Source organism: Anopheles coluzzii, chromosome 2 (assembly GCF_943734685.1).
Source record: "Anopheles coluzzii chromosome 2, AcolN3, whole genome shotgun sequence".
NCBI lineage: Eukaryota > Metazoa > Arthropoda > Insecta > Diptera > Culicidae > Anopheles > Anopheles coluzzii.
In genome coordinates, this window is record NC_064670.1 from 71,599,436 (window position 1) to 71,618,497 (window position 19,062).

The 19,062-nt window shown below is 43.2% G+C and overlaps 3 protein-coding genes across 4 annotated transcripts; all 3 read right to left on the reverse strand.

The window, feature by feature from the left end:
• Nucleotides 1-432: 432 nt before the first annotated feature.
• LOC120951959 (phosphatidylinositol-glycan biosynthesis class F protein) lies at nt 433-1,537 on the reverse strand. Its single transcript, XM_040370984.2, has 2 exons — nt 1,403-1,537; nt 433-1,333 (listed from the first exon to the last, which is right to left on the reverse strand). The coding sequence occupies exon 2, from the start codon at nt 1,313-1,315 to the stop codon at nt 560-562; it is 756 nt and encodes a 251-aa protein (XP_040226918.2). The 5' UTR covers nt 1,316-1,333; nt 1,403-1,537; the 3' UTR covers nt 433-559.
• Nucleotides 1,538-3,232: 1,695 nt separating this feature from the next.
• On the reverse strand, nt 3,233-15,452 carry LOC120953837 (protein lingerer). 2 transcript variants are annotated; one of them, XM_049607949.1, is made up of 12 exons: nt 15,336-15,452; nt 11,619-13,021; nt 10,279-11,514; nt 9,180-9,355; nt 8,778-8,965; nt 8,432-8,569; nt 7,193-7,291; nt 6,473-6,573; nt 5,943-6,370; nt 5,222-5,488; nt 4,956-5,117; nt 3,233-4,871 (listed from the first exon to the last, which is right to left on the reverse strand). In XM_049607949.1, the coding sequence occupies exons 2-12, from the start codon at nt 12,985-12,987 to the stop codon at nt 4,767-4,769; spliced, it is 4,269 nt and encodes a 1,422-aa protein (XP_049463906.1). In that variant the 5' UTR covers nt 12,988-13,021; nt 15,336-15,452; the 3' UTR covers nt 3,233-4,766. The 2 variants fall into 2 exon arrangements, with proteins under 2 accessions (XP_049463906.1, XP_049463907.1); XM_049607950.1 differs by lacking the exon at nt 7,193-7,291.
• Nucleotides 15,453-16,796: 1,344 nt separating this feature from the next.
• LOC120953838 (uncharacterized) lies at nt 16,797-18,994 on the reverse strand. The gene is made up of 5 exons (XM_049611057.1): nt 18,020-18,994; nt 17,814-17,940; nt 17,352-17,744; nt 17,069-17,297; nt 16,797-16,986 (listed from the first exon to the last, which is right to left on the reverse strand). The coding sequence occupies exons 1-5, from the start codon at nt 18,134-18,136 to the stop codon at nt 16,797-16,799; spliced, it is 1,056 nt and encodes a 351-aa protein (XP_049467014.1). The 5' UTR covers nt 18,137-18,994.
• Nucleotides 18,995-19,062: the final 68 nt, after the last annotated feature.

A 19,062-nucleotide genomic window follows, 5' to 3' on the forward strand; every position in this document is an offset into this window, starting at 1 on the left:
TGTATACGAGCCAAGCTCCGGTGGGCTGGTCATGTTATATGCATGGGACTGGACGGCTCAGCCCTTTAAGTCCTTTTGGGCCGTCCGCAAGGAAAGCGGGGGCATTATAGGCCCAATTTTAGTTGACAAGATGGCGTGGAAGGTTCCACCATTAAAACTGGGATAACGGATTGGCAGACGAAGGTGCGAAATTGTGAGCGGTTTCGGACTCTTCTGTAGCAGGCCAAGGTAATTTGTGAACCACTGCTTAACAACATACCCTTCGCGTGTTCAACACCTAAATGGACCGTGCCCCCCATGCGAAGGACTGAATATCCGGCTGCTTGATACCTAAAATAAGTCCCGAAAGCCTGTATAGGCGGCATGACCGTGTAGGTTGTTACGCCCAGAAGGGGAAGAACGATTAGATTGTAATGCTACACATGTTACGGCTACTGTATAATTAAGTATAATATTTATTATGGAAATTTCACGAATTGATTCCGTCATTGAGACATATTTTGGCATACACACGACTAGATAAGCATTCTATTTCCCACAAATACTGCAAAGGTTACTACTACTGTGCCTTGGCCCGTCGATTACGATACATGCTTATGTACACCGTGCTCAGCAGATTAAACACATTCATGCCAAACAATCCTCCTATTGAACCAACCACATTGGGGATGGGATAAACTTGCCATGGTCGATCCCAATCCAACGGGGCGACCACTGATGCTCCCCAGGCCCCCAGAATCACTCCGATGCAGTTGTTTTTGAGTAGATTCAGATAGCTATTTGTTAGCGGGCTTTTCAGCTCGAGTGTTTCTGATAGCAGCAGCTGGTAGGTGTGTGATTGACCGATGAGGAGGATGATCGGGAATATGGTAACCGTGGTCAGTGTTAATGCCAGCGATGATGTTTCTTCGTACTGATCCAACGGTGCTCCAAGCACGACGCATATGAATGCATAAAACAGTGTCGCCAAGGTAAACAGCACTGCAGCACCAAACCATTCTCTCCAACGTGTTCGGCCGGCCCTCGCGTTCGCTGCACCAGCGCTCCTTCCCGACGATGATGATGATGATGATGATGACGGTGGGCCACTTTTCAGTCCAGTTTCGAGTTGAAACATTTGTTTTACATAGAAATGTTTAAGTACTTCCGAAAGCGGTAAAATAAGCAGAACAGCTGACGAACAGCACTTTCCTAGATCGTAAAGCCGGTTACTGTACAGCAGATACACAAAAAACGAAGAGTTTAGCGCAATCGAAAGAACGCTAATGTTGATAAACAACTTGGTCGCGATGGCGCTTTGTGCCTGTACGTCCATTCTTCAACCGTCTGCGGCCTGCAAATATGACGAGCATAATCAAAATTATGCCAAGGCGTTTACTATATTTCACAATTTCATACTCACTTTAGCCAACCAGCTTAAAAGTTTAGATTTTGATGAGCATCAGAGCTCGGGATATTATTCGAAACATTTGTTGATTTTCCATTCGCATCCCGCAAAACAGCCCATTCCAGTCGAGCTGTCAAATAGAGTTCCCGCAGAACAAAGCGTGCCTATCGGTGCAGACAAGTCTACCTGCACCAGGGGTCGGCAAACTTTACCAGTAACGGGGCGCATTGAAGAAAATCACACGTACCCTGTGGGTTAGTTTTTAGGCCGAAAACATCAATAACATTCAAAACTGTGTTATTATTGGCTACGTTAATGCTTTTATCAGCCACCTATGATTAACGACGCTAAATATTTTGGCACCTATAGCTTTTTGCCGGCAGATTAATTTAATATACTTTCCTCATTGATTCGTTGTTAGGTATTCATCATCTCTCAAAAATATTCTTACCTGAAATAGCTATACTAATCCCTATCAGCTAGTCGCCGGCGATTATAAGGCGATTAGCAATACTATTAACAATAATTAAATGCTTTTGTGTTACATTTCAGCGAAATATTTCGTTCGTAACTTTTCATGAAATTTCACAAAACATTCTTCAAATTTGATTTTGAAACTGACAAAAGCATATTTTACAATCGTCTAAAGAAACTACTTATAGTGATTCCCAGTGATGTGTGTGAGAATCGATAGCATTGTTTATGGAACATATGTTGCCAAATCGTAAAAACGAGGTGTCTAACTTGTGTTTGTAATAAAAAGGATCCAGAAATCCAGAAATGTTGCCGTAACATGTTCCTGGCCTTTCTAAGAACTGAGCTATTTGATTTAATTTTCGATAAATCACTAAGCCTTACTTATAACTTACACAATACAAGAAAGCTTCACCTGATCCAGCCGTAGAGCTCACTGTGCTCCCTAGGGGTTAGTGCCAAAATAGGAGTCGCTGTTGAACAGCTTCTTGGATGAGCTCGGATCAACATAACATGTCCCAGCAATCCAAATTTCGTTTACCATCAAATCGTTCCGCCAAGCTCGTTTACGCGCTAGGATAGATGCCCGAAATAGAGGATCGCTGTATTCACTTTGGCGGTTGTGATCCTTCTCTATGGCTGTTGTGCTGAACGTGTGATGTGAATACAACCCGCATAGCATAGCATGTCGCGTTTTTTTAACAGTATTAATGTTGTGGGACCTACTTCAGATTAACTTATTCCATCTACGTTTATGTTCGTGTAGTTTTTACTTGTGGTAGAATCCCGCTTTGAAGGGGCCGGCTACACGCGGTCCATTTAATTAGAAAATAAATAAATACTTACCCGCCGCTACAACCGCTTTGCGGTTTTGGCCTGCTGCCTGTCCGACGCCAGGTGTCCGAAACCCAGAATAAGTAGTTTCTCGAACAGATAGGGATCATCATACACAACAACGACTGAATGAACATTCGGATTAAACGTGTATGACAACCGCATAGAAACTTCTGTGAGCTGTATGTTTGTACCAGTAGTGCATTAGTTCCTTGGAAGCGTTAAGATATCATGCCACCCTCAGCCATATTCTGCACGTCAATGTTTAACAACCAAGTAACAACTAAGGGAACTTCGCAATATTAGAAAAAGTGATATCTTTCACAAAGTAGTCGGTGGACTTATGGGTCGGACGGCGTTACAGGGTTTTGTTTTTCCTATTCAACTTAAGTCCACGGGACAATTTTGCGACTGATTCAAGCATCGACAGTCATGGCATTGACTCACGACGAATCGCAAGTGTTTCTCGTGGTCTTGAATTGAATCGCAAAACCTTGTAATACAGTGCAAAAACAAAAACACAAAAACGCCATTGCATAGATTTCATGGATTCAGTCTGTATTGTAGCGCCAATTTCATGTTTGATTCGTCATTATTCTATCATTAGTCATTCAGATTATACGACATTCCTCATTCCAACATAGTAAAAAGATGGATAGTGTGTAGCATTCGATTCGATTCGCTCCAATTACAGTAATTCCAGAGATCATGTAGAATGTTGCGCAATCGCGAAAATCGCTTGAACCAAATCAATGTTTTGTTTTTTCTTGAATGTGTGCATTCGCCATTGTCATGTATGCATGAATTAGGCATGAATTGCATTTTCCCAATTCACTCCATGCATTAAAGTGTAATAGGTTATAATGCGAGACCGTTCTTTATCATGAATTTCACTTCTTTCCGGAAAAGTTATGCAAGTTATTCTATCAAAGGGGAATCAAAGGTACACACCACTGTGCCCAACACGTACACGGCGCACGCACATACCATAGATACAGAGCAAAAAAGAGAGCAACACTCTTCTCCTGATGGCATTCAGACGTATTATTCATCAACTACTATATTCCATCTTAAAACATGTGCGTTTTATGGACCATTTGTCAGATCTCAGCACGAAGAAGGCAGCAGAGTATTGTGTACACCCCACTGCTCTGCCGAAGGTTCATTCTACGTTTGTTCATCGCAACAAGACTCATCCAAAGACTATCCGTCCAAAACGATACCAAAAACCAATACGACACATTACATGATCGGATCGATCGTTAGCCTCATGATCGGATCCCTGTGCTATGGTGGGGTTACACAGGGATGGGATGGGAAGGAAAGCATCGATTGTACTGAAAACACTCTCATTCCGACCCTTTGCCATTCTCGCTCGATGCCTGATCAACTCTCAATAAACAAACTAAACATATTCATATTGCTCCTTTGCGTTTGAATTAATTAATTTAATTTTGTATTTGTTTGCTTCTTCGCTTGTCTTTATGTATGAAAAATGTGTTTATTTTTTATGTACGATACTATCTCGAGTTTATGTATCATGCATATATGCGTATGGTATGGTATGCGCGAGTTATAAAACGTAAAATGGAAACATTCCTTCCTTATAGAGATCAAGGGACACCACCAGTTGATCAGCGCTGACACTAAATATATGCCCTCTATGCCCCCCCCCCCCCCCCCCCCCCCCCCGCACCATCGCACTTCCTTCGCTTCTCTACATCCCTGCTCTTACATACTGTTGTTTTTAATCGCATCGATCTTCTGCGTTTGCCTTATCCTCTTTGTTGTCCTTTCCATCGTTACGTTTGTGTGTGTGTTTTCTTTTGTTTTGGATGTATGTGGGTGGGTGTGTATTTGTGTGTATGTATGTGTAATTTGTTTATGTTGTTACAGTTTTGTTAATTATTGGAAAGAATCTATCGAAAACACACTACCACATGTTGTTTTTTACATTATAGCGCTCTCTCTCTCTCTCTCTCTCTCTCTCTCTCTCTCTCTCTCTCTCTCTCTCTCTCTCTCTCTCTCTCTCTCTGCTAGCTCTCTTGCTATGTCCCCCTTCCTTAAGACTTTAGTTCGGCCCAGTCCAATAAGTAGACGCAGAATAGCCTTGCTGCTTGCTTGCAGTCTTTCCCTGGTTATTATTTTGCGGTCTTTGACCGCTACTGTTGGAATCCTTCAATTGGAAAGCGATAAAAAATGGTATTGATTTAGGGAGAGTTCTTCACACAACACAGTCCATAATATGACGTCATTTTACCTGGTGCATGTTTTGATGCATATTGATATTGTGATGCGTAGCCATCGTTGGTATATATGCCAGATGCTGCCCGTAGGGTTGTGCGGAAGTAGTTCCAGCCGTCTGTGTTCCGGCAATGTTGTACGGCGGCGGCGTTCCCGAATGGAACGATTGTTTGTCATACTAAGGAAGAACGTAATCGTCGTGGAAAGGGACAGGAATAAATTTCGAAATTAATAATGAATTTTTGATTTGCAAATCATTCATCTATACTGTAACCCACTTACATTGACTTTGTTGATAGCAACATGGTTTTTACCATACATGGATGGTGCCATGTCGGATCCGCTGCCAGAGCCAGATTGCTGATTGGCAACGGTTTGACCCTTCGATTGCTGCTGTCCCACGATGGACGCTTGATAAGCATTCTTGTTGTAGTCCTGTCCTGATTGCCCAAGCGTATCATACCCGGTCGCTGAACCATATCCTCCTGTGTTATAAGCAGGCTTCTGGAACTGACCGCCGGATGTTGCCGCATTTGTGGGCATCTGTTGCTGTTGGTGAGGAGGATGATGTGTATGGGTGATGGATGGTAATTTCGATTTGTTTGAAAGTTGATAATTTTGAATTGGTGAATAATTTTGATCGAATCGTTTTGTTATATTCAGGATTTAAAAGGAGCGGAGGCGAAGGGTCACGGGTCACGGATCATGTAGGAAAAAGGGGAGGGGGGGGGGTAAAAAGATTAACGGAACACAATTGAATCATAGGAAGGGTTATATTTCAGGGACAGAGCAGTACGGTCCCAATTCCGGATTGATGATGGATGGCGGGCATCACATTCGTTGATTTAAGGAGTTGCGGTTCCGTTGGCGATTGTGTAGTAGAGATGATTTGTGGTAAGAAGTTGTGGTGGATGATGGAGAACATGCAAAAAAGATACAAAACGGTCAACATTTCTACATTCATATATGCTAGTATACGTTACTATAACTAAATACTACTAACAGGATAGACAGGTGTGCCATATTGGAAGCCGCTGGCCGGCATCATATTGCCGCCGTAAAAATAAGCGTATGGCAGGTTCAACATAGGACCACCAGACCCTGTTTGTTGGGACAAGGAACTGGGAACATTACTAACAGGTGACGAGTTGTTGTCGGTTCGCGTGAACCGACCATCGGACATGGTCGAGTACGCGACGGAACCAAGGTTCGCATCGCGTACACCGGCCGCGCCGAGACTCGTAGGCGTCTGGTAGTTGATGTCGTAAAAACCAGGCACATGCGGCATACGCTGTTGCATTAGCTGCAGATCTTCGTACGAATACACTGCAGCTTGCTGATAGAATGGCAATCCTGGTGCCTGTATGTACGGATTAACCATCGGCAGATTAGTGACTACACTCGTTCCGCTAGTGGTGCTGCTGCTTTTCGCTGCAAAATATAGAATAATACACAGAAGAAGAAGAACAAAAACATTATGTAGTATAAGATTGCGAGTTTCAACGGTTTTGCTAGCTAGGTAGGTGTACTTACTTGTCGTGGATACCACGGAACTGATTGGCAGCGATGACGAACTGGTTACATTATTGTTGGAATTGTTCGTGCTACTGTTCGAAACCGTACTAGAAGCCACACTGCAAAATGAAAGAAAATCGAACATATTGATAAACATTCGTTTTACTTTTACGCAGGAAAAATCGCAGGAGAATTGCTATAAAACCCCCCGTAAACTCAAAGGGCGTCACTCCTTTAAACAAACTTTAACATAATATAATAGTGTACAACAGCGTAAAATTTGTAAAGTGAGAATTCAAACAGTGATCAACAGCCACCCTCTTCCTGCTGCTGTTCGTGCACATTGTACAACATTGCTATGTGTCACGAATTATAGTAGCAATTCATTTATTTACCCTTTGCATTTACACCTATAACGTGAGGAAGACATTGAATAAATGTCAACGAAAAAAAGTCAACAATACGATGTTTTTTTTTACTTTACAATACAATAAAAACGAATAATTATATACTTAATAACGCAAAAAAATAAAGCTAAAACATACAGTAAAACAGCATAATTGACGATGTCGAATGTACAGAGTAGTGAAAGTAATGAAGTACATTTGTTATAAGAAAACGTTGTGATAAGCAGAAAATCAAACACGAGAAAACAAAACAATAGCACGCATGGGTGTGAAAAATGGGTGTTTAAAATATAAATCAATTTTAACGAGAACAATACAAAACAAAACCTACCTTTCAAATGGCGTTGAAACCACCGGCGTGTCCTTCAGTTTTGACGAACTAAAATTACTACCATACTGGCCGGATGTAGTGTTTGTGCTTCCAGAATACCTAATGGGGGGAGGGGTTCGAGTGGGTTGTAGTGAAGGAGGCGGTTATGTTTTTGTAGGAATTCATATTTTTCGAAAAGATGTATGCATGCATTATTTGTATGAATGTTTTATAGGGTAAAATAGTAGAACGACATTATTTGGATTCTCCCGAAAAAAAAAAGTTTTCTTATTGTTCTGAACTTTAAACTAATAAGCAATGAAGGTATGTTTAAGCAAGGATTCTTAGATTAATTTGATGATCAACCAAATCAACTTAAAACTTAATTCAACAGTACGACAGCAGTATGAAGTTAAATAATATGACGGAAAGAATTACTTGTTCAGCGTTCCTTTAGCATCGATTCCCAAAAATAGAGATAAGGCCATAAACGAACATTCAAAATAAAATTTAAACTTTAGTCGATTAATTCTAACCAACTAGAACACAAAACCGGCCACGGTTACAGTCTTCAACTCGTACGATCTAAGAACATACCCGTCATGGGTTCATGCCCGAATAGACCGTGCCCCCATACGTAGGACTGACTATCCTGTAATCAATAAGTGACTGAAAGGCCAAGCCCCACTACTAGTGGTACTGGGCAGCCCTTGACCGACAACGGTTGTTGTGCCAAAGAAAAGCAAAAAAAAAGAAGAAGAAGAAACATATAATGATATGCAGTAATGACTATTTAACGGTATAGTATAGTGCATTATTTAAATTGTTCAACAATTTATCAATCAGCTAATAATAAATTCACCAGAAAACGGGTAAAATGCGGGTACTTTAGTTCAGCGAGCTTTCAAGATGAAGCTGACCTTAACTATTATTGAAACAATTACAACAATTATTAAAAATTCTGTACGGTGTAACGAAAGCTTTCGTATACACACACACAAAAACCCAAACACATTAAAGAATCAAATGTATTTTTGAAAGTTAGCGAAATGGTGCTTACGAAACACTATAAGCTATATACATGCACACGCACACATACCATTACCGTTGAGGAAGAACCTTTTTGCAGAAAGGAAATTATAATACGTGATTTTGATAACGTAGGATTTAAGAGTATATCACGAAGCGACAAAACAAACAAAACCGCGCGTAGCTTTCAGTCATTTCTAACAGCTCAATAATATGTGACGCTTCACTTACCCTGTATTACTATTCAGTCCCGTATTTCCGTACACGTTCTGTGAACTGTTCTGATAGTTCTGCTGTGACGGGAATGCAGACGACGTCTGGCTGACCGGATATTGGCTGGACAGATAGCCACCAGCGTTATTGTTCGAGCTGCAGGCGCATCAGTCAACGCACGCACGTAGTAGTACACGAATGACATTCAGTAAAGATAATGTTGTTTTGTTAGATCCAGCAAAGGATTTTTCGTTTCAATAAATAATATATTAAAAATCGCAAAAATCAAATTCAAAATCAACGGGATAGGTTTTAGACACCGGGGGACACAATGCCAAACAGAAGACACGCAAATTGCACTTACCTGCTATTTACGGCATTATTGTTCACCGGCAGATTCGATTGATTTGATACGCCTCCGACCGAGTTGCCCGTGTTGTTGTTCGGTACAACGTTGTTTGTCACGCTACTGCTTGGCGGCTGGTAGGCATTCACATTTCCTTGGTTGTAGGAGCTATAGTTATTCGTCGATGGAGGATAGGCGTTCGTCACCTGTAATTAAAAGCAAGCAAACAAACGTCAATACTTTGTAGTGATGTCCTCTGTGATGGATGTTTTGCTCCGGTAACTGATAGAATCTTCTTATTTGGCTAGCAACGAGCTAATAAAAGATTAATAAACATAATTTGTCGTAATAAACGAAGATAAATGAAGCTCCATTCGAAACAGACTGCATTGGATGGTACAATACGATGAATGTTCTTACCTGGTTGTTAGAATAACTCATGTTGTTGTACCCTTGGGGAGCACCGGTAGGAGGATACGACGCAGTTTTGTTCGCCTGCGTTGATGAGTACGGAGCATTCTGATAGCCACCGGTCAGAGCAGTATTTGTACTTGCCGACTGACCGTAAGGATCCGATTTCGTCAGCTGATCCAACGCTAGCAAAATAAAGCCAATTAAACAATTTTAATATTTCAACATTTCAGTTCAGATCATTCACACTAAACGCATGCCATACATTTACGCATAGCGGAATTTGGGGCAAGTGTGCCACCTTAAGTATTTCAAGTTATAACTCACTAAAACGTGTTTATCAAAAGCCGATTTAAATCGCATAACCATTTTACATCTATTTCCTCACTTATAAATGAGTTTCGCTTGAAAAAAGTGCAAACAAAACTGTTTTTGAAGCGTTTTAAAAAGGGTCTAAATGACCTTGTTTTTTGGGCTATGGGGCAAGACGGCCACCTGGTTAAAATAAACGTATTTCTTAGATAATTGGAAATTGTTACGTTTGTAGCACTAGTTTATGTATTCCTACATGTCTTGAGTCACCAATGAACCCTTTTTGACCACCAACTGTACCACAATATGGTTTGTTACTGTTCTGTTTTTCTGGCGTGGAATCCGCTCACAATAGCGCACCATTCCGCAGCACGCTACAACAATGTTTACATTTTTGACAGCTCGCGCCTATGAAAGATGGCCTTGGATGGATTTACCCCAAAAGTTGTAACTTTTTTTAAATCAGTGACAAAAAGAAAGTTTTTTTCAACTAACTCCGCCAAAAAATTCACGTTTTCTCAGCTTTACGGTGGTGTAAATATTTTCTCGGTTGATTGCTCCCAGGATTGTTCAGAGCTTATTTTGAAACTCAACATAAATTAGTTCAAAACAATGGGAAATATCGATTGATCTATATGAAATTCGGCTCCGTATACCTAGACATTGGAATGCATCCAACTGTATATACAATTGATCATTAAACTAAAGTTTTTAAGGAAAAATACTTGGTGGCACTCTTGCCCCGTATGGCACACTTGCCCCAAATTCCGCTACATATATACTATTCTACACTTACCAGCCGCTGCATTGCTCATGGAATTCACACCAGCACTAACAGACGTGGATACCGAACCCGATGCATTGGTGCGCGAGTAGCTGTTGGCAAGCCCATCGTTTTGAGAGGAAAGTGCCTCCGTCGTCCCTTGGCCCGGCATAATCTGGGATGATGCTAAACCAGGTGCGCCAGGCAGATTGGACGGTTTTGGCTGCAAATTGTTAGGAACAACGCTACCCGCCACAACGCCACCACCAACCTTCGATTGATAATCGTTCACATCCGGTTGCACGGTTTGCTGCGGTGCTTGCGAAACGACCTGTTGCTGCTGTTGCTGCAACTGACTCTGAGCTGCCGGCGGCTGAACTCCAACCGTAGCTGGCGGAACCTGCGCTCCCTGTTGCTGCTGTTGCACCGTCTGCGTTTGAGACGCCTGTGGCTGACCGACCGCCTGTGTCGCTTGGGATACCACCGACGTTTGCACGGTAGATGGGGTTGAATCCATCACGCTACTGCCAGCGGTTCCTGTAGTCGAATTGAACTTATCCGATACTACAGCATCAAACGAATCGTCCGCACCGAAGTCCAGTCCACCAAACTGCACGTCCAGGTAGCCAATGTTGTTCATATTATCACCCGGCATTTCGACGGCACTGGATGGGATCTTCGATGGTGGCGGAACGCGGGCTCGTTGCCGCCGTACTGGTGGCTGTTGCGTCGCCGCAGCCGCATAGCTCGTCGGAGCACCAGCAGCAGCAGCAGCAGCAGTAGCGTCACTAGTTGCCCCAACGAAAGCAGTTGGATATTGCACGGAATTCGGTTGAGGCGGCTGCTGCTGCTGCTGAACTGCCGGAACAACTGTCGTGGGCGGTTGGGATGCCACCACGCCTGCAGGTGGCTGCTGCTGGAAGCCGACGGCACTTGGCGTTGGCTGGAGATTGGAATTCTGAGACGATAGAGTACTAAAATACTGACTTTGTTCTGCCGAAAGGGACGAGGACGTGTTCATAGGCGGCATATCAAGCGCCTGCCGCAAATGCTGTGCTGCAGTCGTAGCATTCGGACTGCCGGCATGCAGGTCCGAATACTGTGGTACGACGCTCGCGACACCAGTTGCACCACCGGCCGCAACCGCAGCAGTAGCCGTACTCGAAACGACAGTTGTACTGTACTGCTGCACCAGCTCGGTATCTTTTGGCGGTGGTGGATTCAGTACCTGCTGCTCCAACCCCGGGGGCGCTGCGAGTTCCGTGACGTCTATAAGTAGGTACAAAAAAAGAACAGGCAATATGTTACTAGTAAGAACGTGTAACTAGATATAATTAGGAATAGTCTGGCGTTTTCAAACATTCGCCACTCACTGGATGCCGCCGGTGGCACGCCTGTCTGCGTTGACTGTTGCGATTGCTGCTGCTGAGCACCAGCGCCAGCAGATGGGGCCGTCGTCGAAGCGACAGCGCCGGCATATCCTTTGGTATCCGCCAACGTTCCCGTGTACTCCTCGTTGTCCCAATCGCCCCAAGTATCGGTGAAGGCCGTACAATCTTCGGGCTTGAGGTCGTTCGCGTTTGCCGGCGTCGTGACTGGATCCCACGAATCGATCTCTTGATGATCGTTGTTCATCATTCGCGAACCTCGGTTCTGATCGCGCGAACCTGGCCCACGAGTGCCTAGACGCGGGCCACCACCACGACCTCCTCGCGAACCATAGTTTCCACGGCCTGGACCTCCCGGACCATCGCGTCCGCCTCGCATGCGACCGCCATCGCCTCCCGCTCGGTTACGATAGCCACCGCCCTCTCCACCCTTATCGTAGCCGTTACGGTCGCGATCTCGGTCACGATCGCCGCCACCATCGCGATAGCCACCGGCACGGCCACCACGGCCCGGTCCTCCAGAACGTTGGTTGCCCGAACCGCCACGGTTGCCACCACGGCGCTGCTGCTCCTTCAGATCCACATTAATGCCGCCCAGCTGAACACTGGCTCCACCAACGGTGGTCGGGCCCGTTGTCTCCCAATCACCGCCGTCTTCCCCGTCCTTCTGAGCCGCCGCCTGAGATTTGCTTTTCTTCTTCTTGGACGTCGTCGCAAAAGCCCCGACCGGGAGCGTCTCGAGTAGAAAGATCACCGCTCGATCGAGATCGCTGTCGCACTCCTGCAATGCGCAGCACACCTCTTCCTCGGAGCGTTGCGTGGTTTCCATCAAGCTTTGGATTTTCTCCTGAATCTTGGGATCATCCATGCCGCTCTTGATGTCTGTTATTTGGGCAATGCGAATCTGTTCGGCCGTCGGTTGCTTGGCCTTAACCACGGTGTGAGTGGCAGAGGCACCGCCAGCACCAGCCCCAGAAGCAGCTCCCGTAGATCCGCCGGACTTCTCGTTGTTGCCGCCTGCAGCACCACCGCCGCTACCACCACCGGCCTCCCTCTGCTGCTTCTCCTTCACGTCAACAACCTTCGGAGCAGCATTATCTGTGCCCTTGTGGCCTCCGCTGCCCTTCTGTTTTTGATGGTCGCCTCCTCTACCACCACCAACAGAGCCGGTAGTTGCAGCCGAACCATCATTTCCGCTGGCGTTGTTGGGACCGGAACCTCCTTTCGGATACTGCTGTGACTGATTCTGTCCGTCCTCCTTAGCCAAATTCTCCTTGTTTTCATGGTGTTTGGCCTTGGACTTGTTACGGCCTCCGCCACCACCACCACCTCCGGAACGGGTTTGTGTACTCATCTCGCTATATATACAGTATGTATTTACAAAGTAGCTGAAAAATGGAAACAGAAAATGGTAAGTATTATATTACATTACATTGGGTGAATTTTTTTCTTCCTTTGTCAACAACATGTTTGTTGATCCGAAAATTTGCTGAGGTGTTGGTTAACGGGATTTAATCTTTGGTGAAAAGCGCTCGAACGAACACAACGATAAGTCTTGTTCGCGTTTCCTGGTTATAAGTACCAGTAAAAAAACACACACACCTGATGAATTCCCCCTATGGCCCTGTACGATGCGATTGTTTCGATTTTATGATCAAGTTGTTCGTCAACGTACAACGCCTTTGTCTACGATCTCGTATGCGTCAAATCAAACCTCAAACTTATAAGCCTGGTTTAAGATTGCAACAAAGTGCAGCAATTTGTGCACACTCTCGCAAAACATCCAATGCACACAACACAACCGCGCTCTCGCCATCATGTCTTCCGCTAATACTAAACCAATTTGCTCCATACTTTCCTTTCCGTTACTCTCCATTCTCTCTCTCTCTCTCTCGCTCTCTCCCTCTCATTTCGACTTGTGTAAAAACACAACATAGCCGTTTCTCTGCGATTATTATGGAATTGCATTTCCAATTCCCACACTCAACCTCTGAGAGCTTCAAGTTTCAACACAATTTCTTATTTTCGCCGCCCAACTAGCAGGAATTGTAAAATCAGTATGAAAGATAAGCAAGAGTGAGATAACGAAAAGTGAAGTTTTTAATTAATTTGTTCTGATTTGTTACTCCATGAAAACGCATTACAATATCCGTATACAGAACCTTCAGCAACATGAGAAAGGGAACATGCTATAAGGTAACGGAACGCATACTGTACTGTGAAGTTGAACGCAGAAATTGCGCACACACACACACACGCGCGCATTTACTGTAGACTATACGAAGCACCAAAAGCGGATTTTGCGAGAAAGAGAGTAAATCGCCGGCCTAAGTAAAGTAATACAGTATATTAAACGCGGAGAGCCCAAAAGGCGGAGATGTGAACTGCGAATAGCTCACAGCAACTTTTAGAGTTGCTTCCGGCGTATATTATTGTTTCATGCGAATGAGCAAAGTTTTTTAACTCCCCCATCAGTGCCCTAACTCCACATACAATATTTACTTTGTGCAATAGGGCAGGGTAACGTCAAAATGTTCACTCTTCGTCTTCAATATTATACACTCTTCTGTATTGCCTTTTTCCAGCTGTGTCTGGATGTTTTATCAACGATATTGGATGGGTAGAAGTAGATTCATTGGCGTTAGAGTTAAGCCGTTTCCTTGGTGACACAAAACTGCTTGAATTAAAGAGAGAATAAAAAAAATAAAATTGAGTATTTTACATTCGCCTCGTGGCCACTTTTAATTCTTAAACACGTTGCATGAATATCGATTGGGACAGGAACGAAATTACTTCAATGGAGTCGCCGGATAACGGATACAAGTCGGAACCAACGAGGCCAAAGAAATCGAACGCATCAACACGTCTCTCCATTGTTGCGCTTCATCACTGACAATCATCATCATCTCGACACGCACACTCGTTCACTCGCGTATTCATAGCGTAATTCACACTCTCCCATGTCCATCCTTGCCGAACAATCGGAACGGTAATAATTGCACGACGAAACAATGTTCCTGCCTTTTAATATGCTTTGAATATTGCACGGGGAAGCAAAATGTCCATGTTTACGCCAATTCACACACTAACGGATCTAGTGCTCCATCATTTTTGAAGCAGCTTGTGTCGAGTCTAGCAGTATGGCATGGAAGGGATCTCTTAATTTTCCTGCATTTTTCCGGCCACACTAAATACCGTATAACTTTAGACAAAGATTTTAAACACATTTGCACACTCCTACACGAACACCGGAACATCTGAAGCACCAGAGCACGTTCATTTTGGACAGGAAGTGAATGGAGCAATACATAACCGGACTCACTTCCGCATTCGGCAATTATATTGTTAAAAAAGACTATCTTTTGTCAAAAATACGTCTTGAAGATACATATACATGAACTACCATCCTTTTTTCCCAGCACTGAACCTCGTTCGAAGCGACCGGAACACGGCTGGTTGCTCCAAGAAGGGAGTGTGAAAAGGGAAGAGGAAGGAGGTGGCGAAATGGTGGAAGGTAAAGCAGTGGACCGGGAAGAAAAGGCACGACGTGATTCACTCATTTTATCACGGCTTCGCCATTTGCCAACCACCAAAATCCATTGATATCGCTTTTCTCCGTCCTTTAAACAGTCTAATTTACTATACATTACGCCAGCACAAAGCACGAACAAAATGAACAACCATGTGCCAAATTTTGCTTACTGCTGCCTGCTTGCTGCTGCTTTTGCTGCTCACCACTTATGCGTATGCTCTGCTGCTTCGGCCGCCTGCTTCTGCGAACTAAAACTATCCTTGTCGTTGTACAGCTCAACGTCGCTCAAAACCAGACGCCATTTGTAGAAATCCGAGTACGTGAAATACTTCACCCAATCTGTCGGTGTGTGCGTGAGTTTTGCTCCCGCTTGGCTGTGTGCGAGTGAGTTATATGAGTGTGAGTATTGGGCGAAACTATCTTTCTACGCCGCTCTCGCTTCACTCTTCTATACCGCATGCCACAAATCTTTAATTTGCCGGATTTGCCGGACAAAGCTTTACAACACCCATATTTTACTAAAAAATATCCAGCAGTTTTCATTACTTGCCAGGTTGTTCGTTACAGTCGGCCTCTGAAAAAAGGCATATTGGTTTACCGTTAAAAATCATTCAACCATTTGAAAGAACCGCTTTTCTCTGAAATCCGCAGTAATATCTTGTCCCTTCGATATACTTCCGATCCAGCGCGTTGGCTGCGTACGCGCACACACACACACGCAAACACACACGCAACACACACGACACACACTCACACATCCAACACCCGGCAGACGACGCGCAGCCTTTATGCGTTCACTCACACTAACGCTTGGTGGGTCGAACAGATATGGTTCTACGCACACTAATAACGGCTAGCGCGCGCACATCACGACGCAAGCAGAGCGATAGAGACAGTGCAATTGAGAACGAAAGAGCTAGCTAAATCGGCTAGAGCGAAAATTATTCTCTCGCAAAAAGCAGAAACAAGAAGCAAAGAAGACCTCCGAATGGAAGCAGTCAGACGATCTAAATCTAGACGACGGCGCTCTGAATGGCGTTGCGAAAGCCGGGAAAGATAAGTGTTCGAACATTTTTCACATCTAGTTTCGTTAACCAATCCTACAGGCTATACTTCCGTTCTAAAACCAATTTTTCTCACCGTTCACGCGCACTTGCTCTTTTGCTTAGGTAGGGATCAAACCTGAAAATGCTGAATGGTTGGAAAACTTGTGGCCGTCAAAGTGACAGTTCTACGAAAAATGAAACTCAAAACCAAGAGGTTGTACCATGTCGGTGTCTGTGAAGCCATGTTGGAAGCCTCTACCGGTATCAATATGATGGTGCTTGTACATTGCACGAGAACGCAGGATGCGTTGGCGTTGCATTTGCCGACTGAAATCTTTGGCCGTACTTAACGCAACATAAAATATTTTATATTTAATATCGCTTCATTAGCAACAGAAAACAAGGTACAAGCGCTTACAAACGAAAAAAGCCTCCTCACAAAGATTTCTTTATCATTAACTTATCCATAATGAGCTTCTGAATGTTTGAATACGATCGGTTTCCGTCGATATGAATCACGGCGCAACTCTGTTGCTTCTGCAGCGCAACAAGTGTTCGGGGATGAGAAATATTGAAAAAATGTAACTAAAAATATGCAAAGAAATCTGAATTTAGTATAAAATTCGAGACGCATGCGCGTCCGCGAAATGGAAAGTTGCTTACCTCTGTTTCGAACATCATTCTTTGCCAACAATCAGCCTTCACCTGGCCACATTTTCTGCGGGACAATTTTCTACGCCGACATACTGATTCATCGGCGTCAATCACCAACACTCTGCCAATCATAATCCATGATCAAAATAAATATGAAATCATTTTTACTCTTTCCGTTTAAGCTAAAACCTTTTTGTACATACATTTTTGGAACTGCCATCGTCTGGAACATGTTAGTGACGTCGTCAGCAGTGTTTGGGAAATCAAGTAAAATCCATCCACTTTGAATGCAGTCTGGTTGCAAGAGTCGATGTTGCACAATGGACGTTATTAATTCGGACGTGTGTACGTTTTCCAGTGATCCGCAATCGAGAGCCTTTCCGAAGCAGTCATAATTACGCTCATGTTGTGCTACCAAATCAGCAGCAGAAACTATAACAACGATAGATTAAAAATGGCGAATTTTGCAGTACAATCAAACCCTACCTAAACAAATGTTCAACTTTTCTGCCAACCATTTTCCAACCCGATGTTTACCACAACCAGGACGCCCAAGCAACACAATACGTTGGCCGTATGTGATAGCAGAATGATGTGGATCAATTTGGAGTAATTTAATGCGCTCTGTCACAAATGAATATGTCTTTTGAAGCGATTTTTCATTTTTGACGTACAGCGTTTGGTGGAAGTGGAAGTGCTTTTTTGCCAAGGTTAGTGTTTTTCGATCACCCAACATTATTATATGTTTATCTTGAAGCTTTAAATATCGTAGTTTATCATTAAGCGCTTCAAGAAACGTGGTTGTTAACGAATCTTGTAATTCGATAACGGGATAGTATTGATTGCTGCGTTGGAATGTTTGAAGCAAACGTTCGGTTTCTGCGAAAAAAACATGTGTTTGTTAAATAAAGATGTGTATGGAAGCATGTTATTCAAATCACGCGTTACTTTCGTTATCGTCAAGGCTAAGAAACGTATTAATTTGATTGTACTTTTTCGAAATTTCTACAATATGTTCTGCAATGTATTGTTCAGTATTGAGCGGGCGATCTTTTTGTAACATTATCATCAAATCCTGTAATATGGGGAGCTTTAAAAATGTATCTGTTTTTCCTTTGTTTTATTTCAAGATAATTGACTTAAAAAATACTTACAAAAATTATTTCAAATATATGATGCTTTTCAAAATACAGCATTAAATCCGTGGGGTAATATACCGTTCGATACGAATAGCGAGTTTCATTGAGAAATTTATCTAATAAAATGTCCATTTTGTAACCACCTCCAAGAACAAGAAAGGTAAAACTAAAATACTATTTGATGTGCTACCGAAAATCAAAGCTATCTTGGTTGATTTCAACGATGAGAAAGCGTTTGGCACTGTTCTTTTTCTGTTCAGCGCATTAACATGAGCACGAGGTTAGATTGCTGCAAAGAAGAATGCACAGTGAATTAAAGGTATTTAGTGTAAATAGGATAATAAAGCCGTAAAAACCAAAAAATTTTGATGAGATGTTTTCATATGCTTTCCATTTTCATTACCTTCGTCAACACCCCATTTGTGTAAACCGAAATACCGATATGGCACAGCTTTTTTAGTTAATCGTATTTTTATATGTATTGTACATCGGATTTATGAATATGACTACCAACACTTAAAAAACAAGAACGCTAACGAGACGTTCGGGGTAGTGTGTAAGATGATTCAGGTTTTTATTCACTCTTTATTTAATTTGGCCCTGCTCGCTGTACCGCTATTCCATTCTACGAAATTGCAAAATGGTTAACTAATCCGCTTTTGTAGTTCATCGTTAAACATATCCAACATAATTTTAGTTTTTGTTTCGCCAACAGTCCACCAATGATTGCTTCGTGGCTACTCTTTGTCGGAGGTCGGCATTCTTTATTTCTATAATGTCTTTTTCTTGCGTTTTTATGCCTCTAGTGCTCCTTTTGCCGTCCCCATTCAGTTTCTTCGAAACACGTTCTTCAATGGCTCGCGAATCCATCTTGATTTTCTGAGATAGCACTTCACTCGAAATTGCAGAGCAAACCAGATCTATAGAATTACCCTTGTCCGACTAGCACTTTCCTATGAAGCATCGATTTCTTACGGAAAAACACCGTTTGCTTTGATCAGGTTAAATGTAAATTTGCATAAAATGTCATCCACGCGATTCACTGTAGTCGTTGATTC

What these genes read in the sequence shown, in the direction of transcription:
- LOC120951959 (XM_040370984.2), bottom strand. Translation starts at nt 1,315, where the DNA reads ATGGACGTACAGGCACAAAGCGCCATCGCGACCAAGTTGTTTATCAAC.
- LOC120953838 (XM_049611057.1), bottom strand. Translation starts at nt 18,136, where the DNA reads ATGGACATTTTATTAGATAAATTTCTCAATGAAACTCGCTATTCGTAT. An exon ending in AAAGTTGAACATTTGTTTAG is followed by an intron (nt 17,298 to 17,351) that starts GTAGGGTTTGAT and finishes TCGTTGTTATAG; the next exon opens with TTTCTGCTGCTGATTTGGTA. An exon ending in ACGATGGCAGTTCCAAAAAT is followed by an intron (nt 16,987 to 17,068) that starts GTATGTACAAAA and finishes TATGATTGGCAG; the next exon opens with AGTGTTGGTGATTGACGCCG.
- LOC120953837 (XM_049607949.1), bottom strand. Translation starts at nt 12,987, where the DNA reads ATGAGTACACAAACCCGTTCCGGAGGTGGTGGTGGTGGCGGAGGCCGT. An exon ending in TGAGTTATTCTAACAACCAG is followed by an intron (nt 8,966 to 9,179) that starts GTAAGAACATTC and finishes TTTTAATTACAG; the next exon opens with GTGACGAACGCCTATCCTCC. An exon ending in AATAATGCCGTAAATAGCAG is followed by an intron (nt 8,570 to 8,777) that starts GTAAGTGCAATT and finishes ATGCGCCTGCAG; the next exon opens with CTCGAACAATAACGCTGGTG.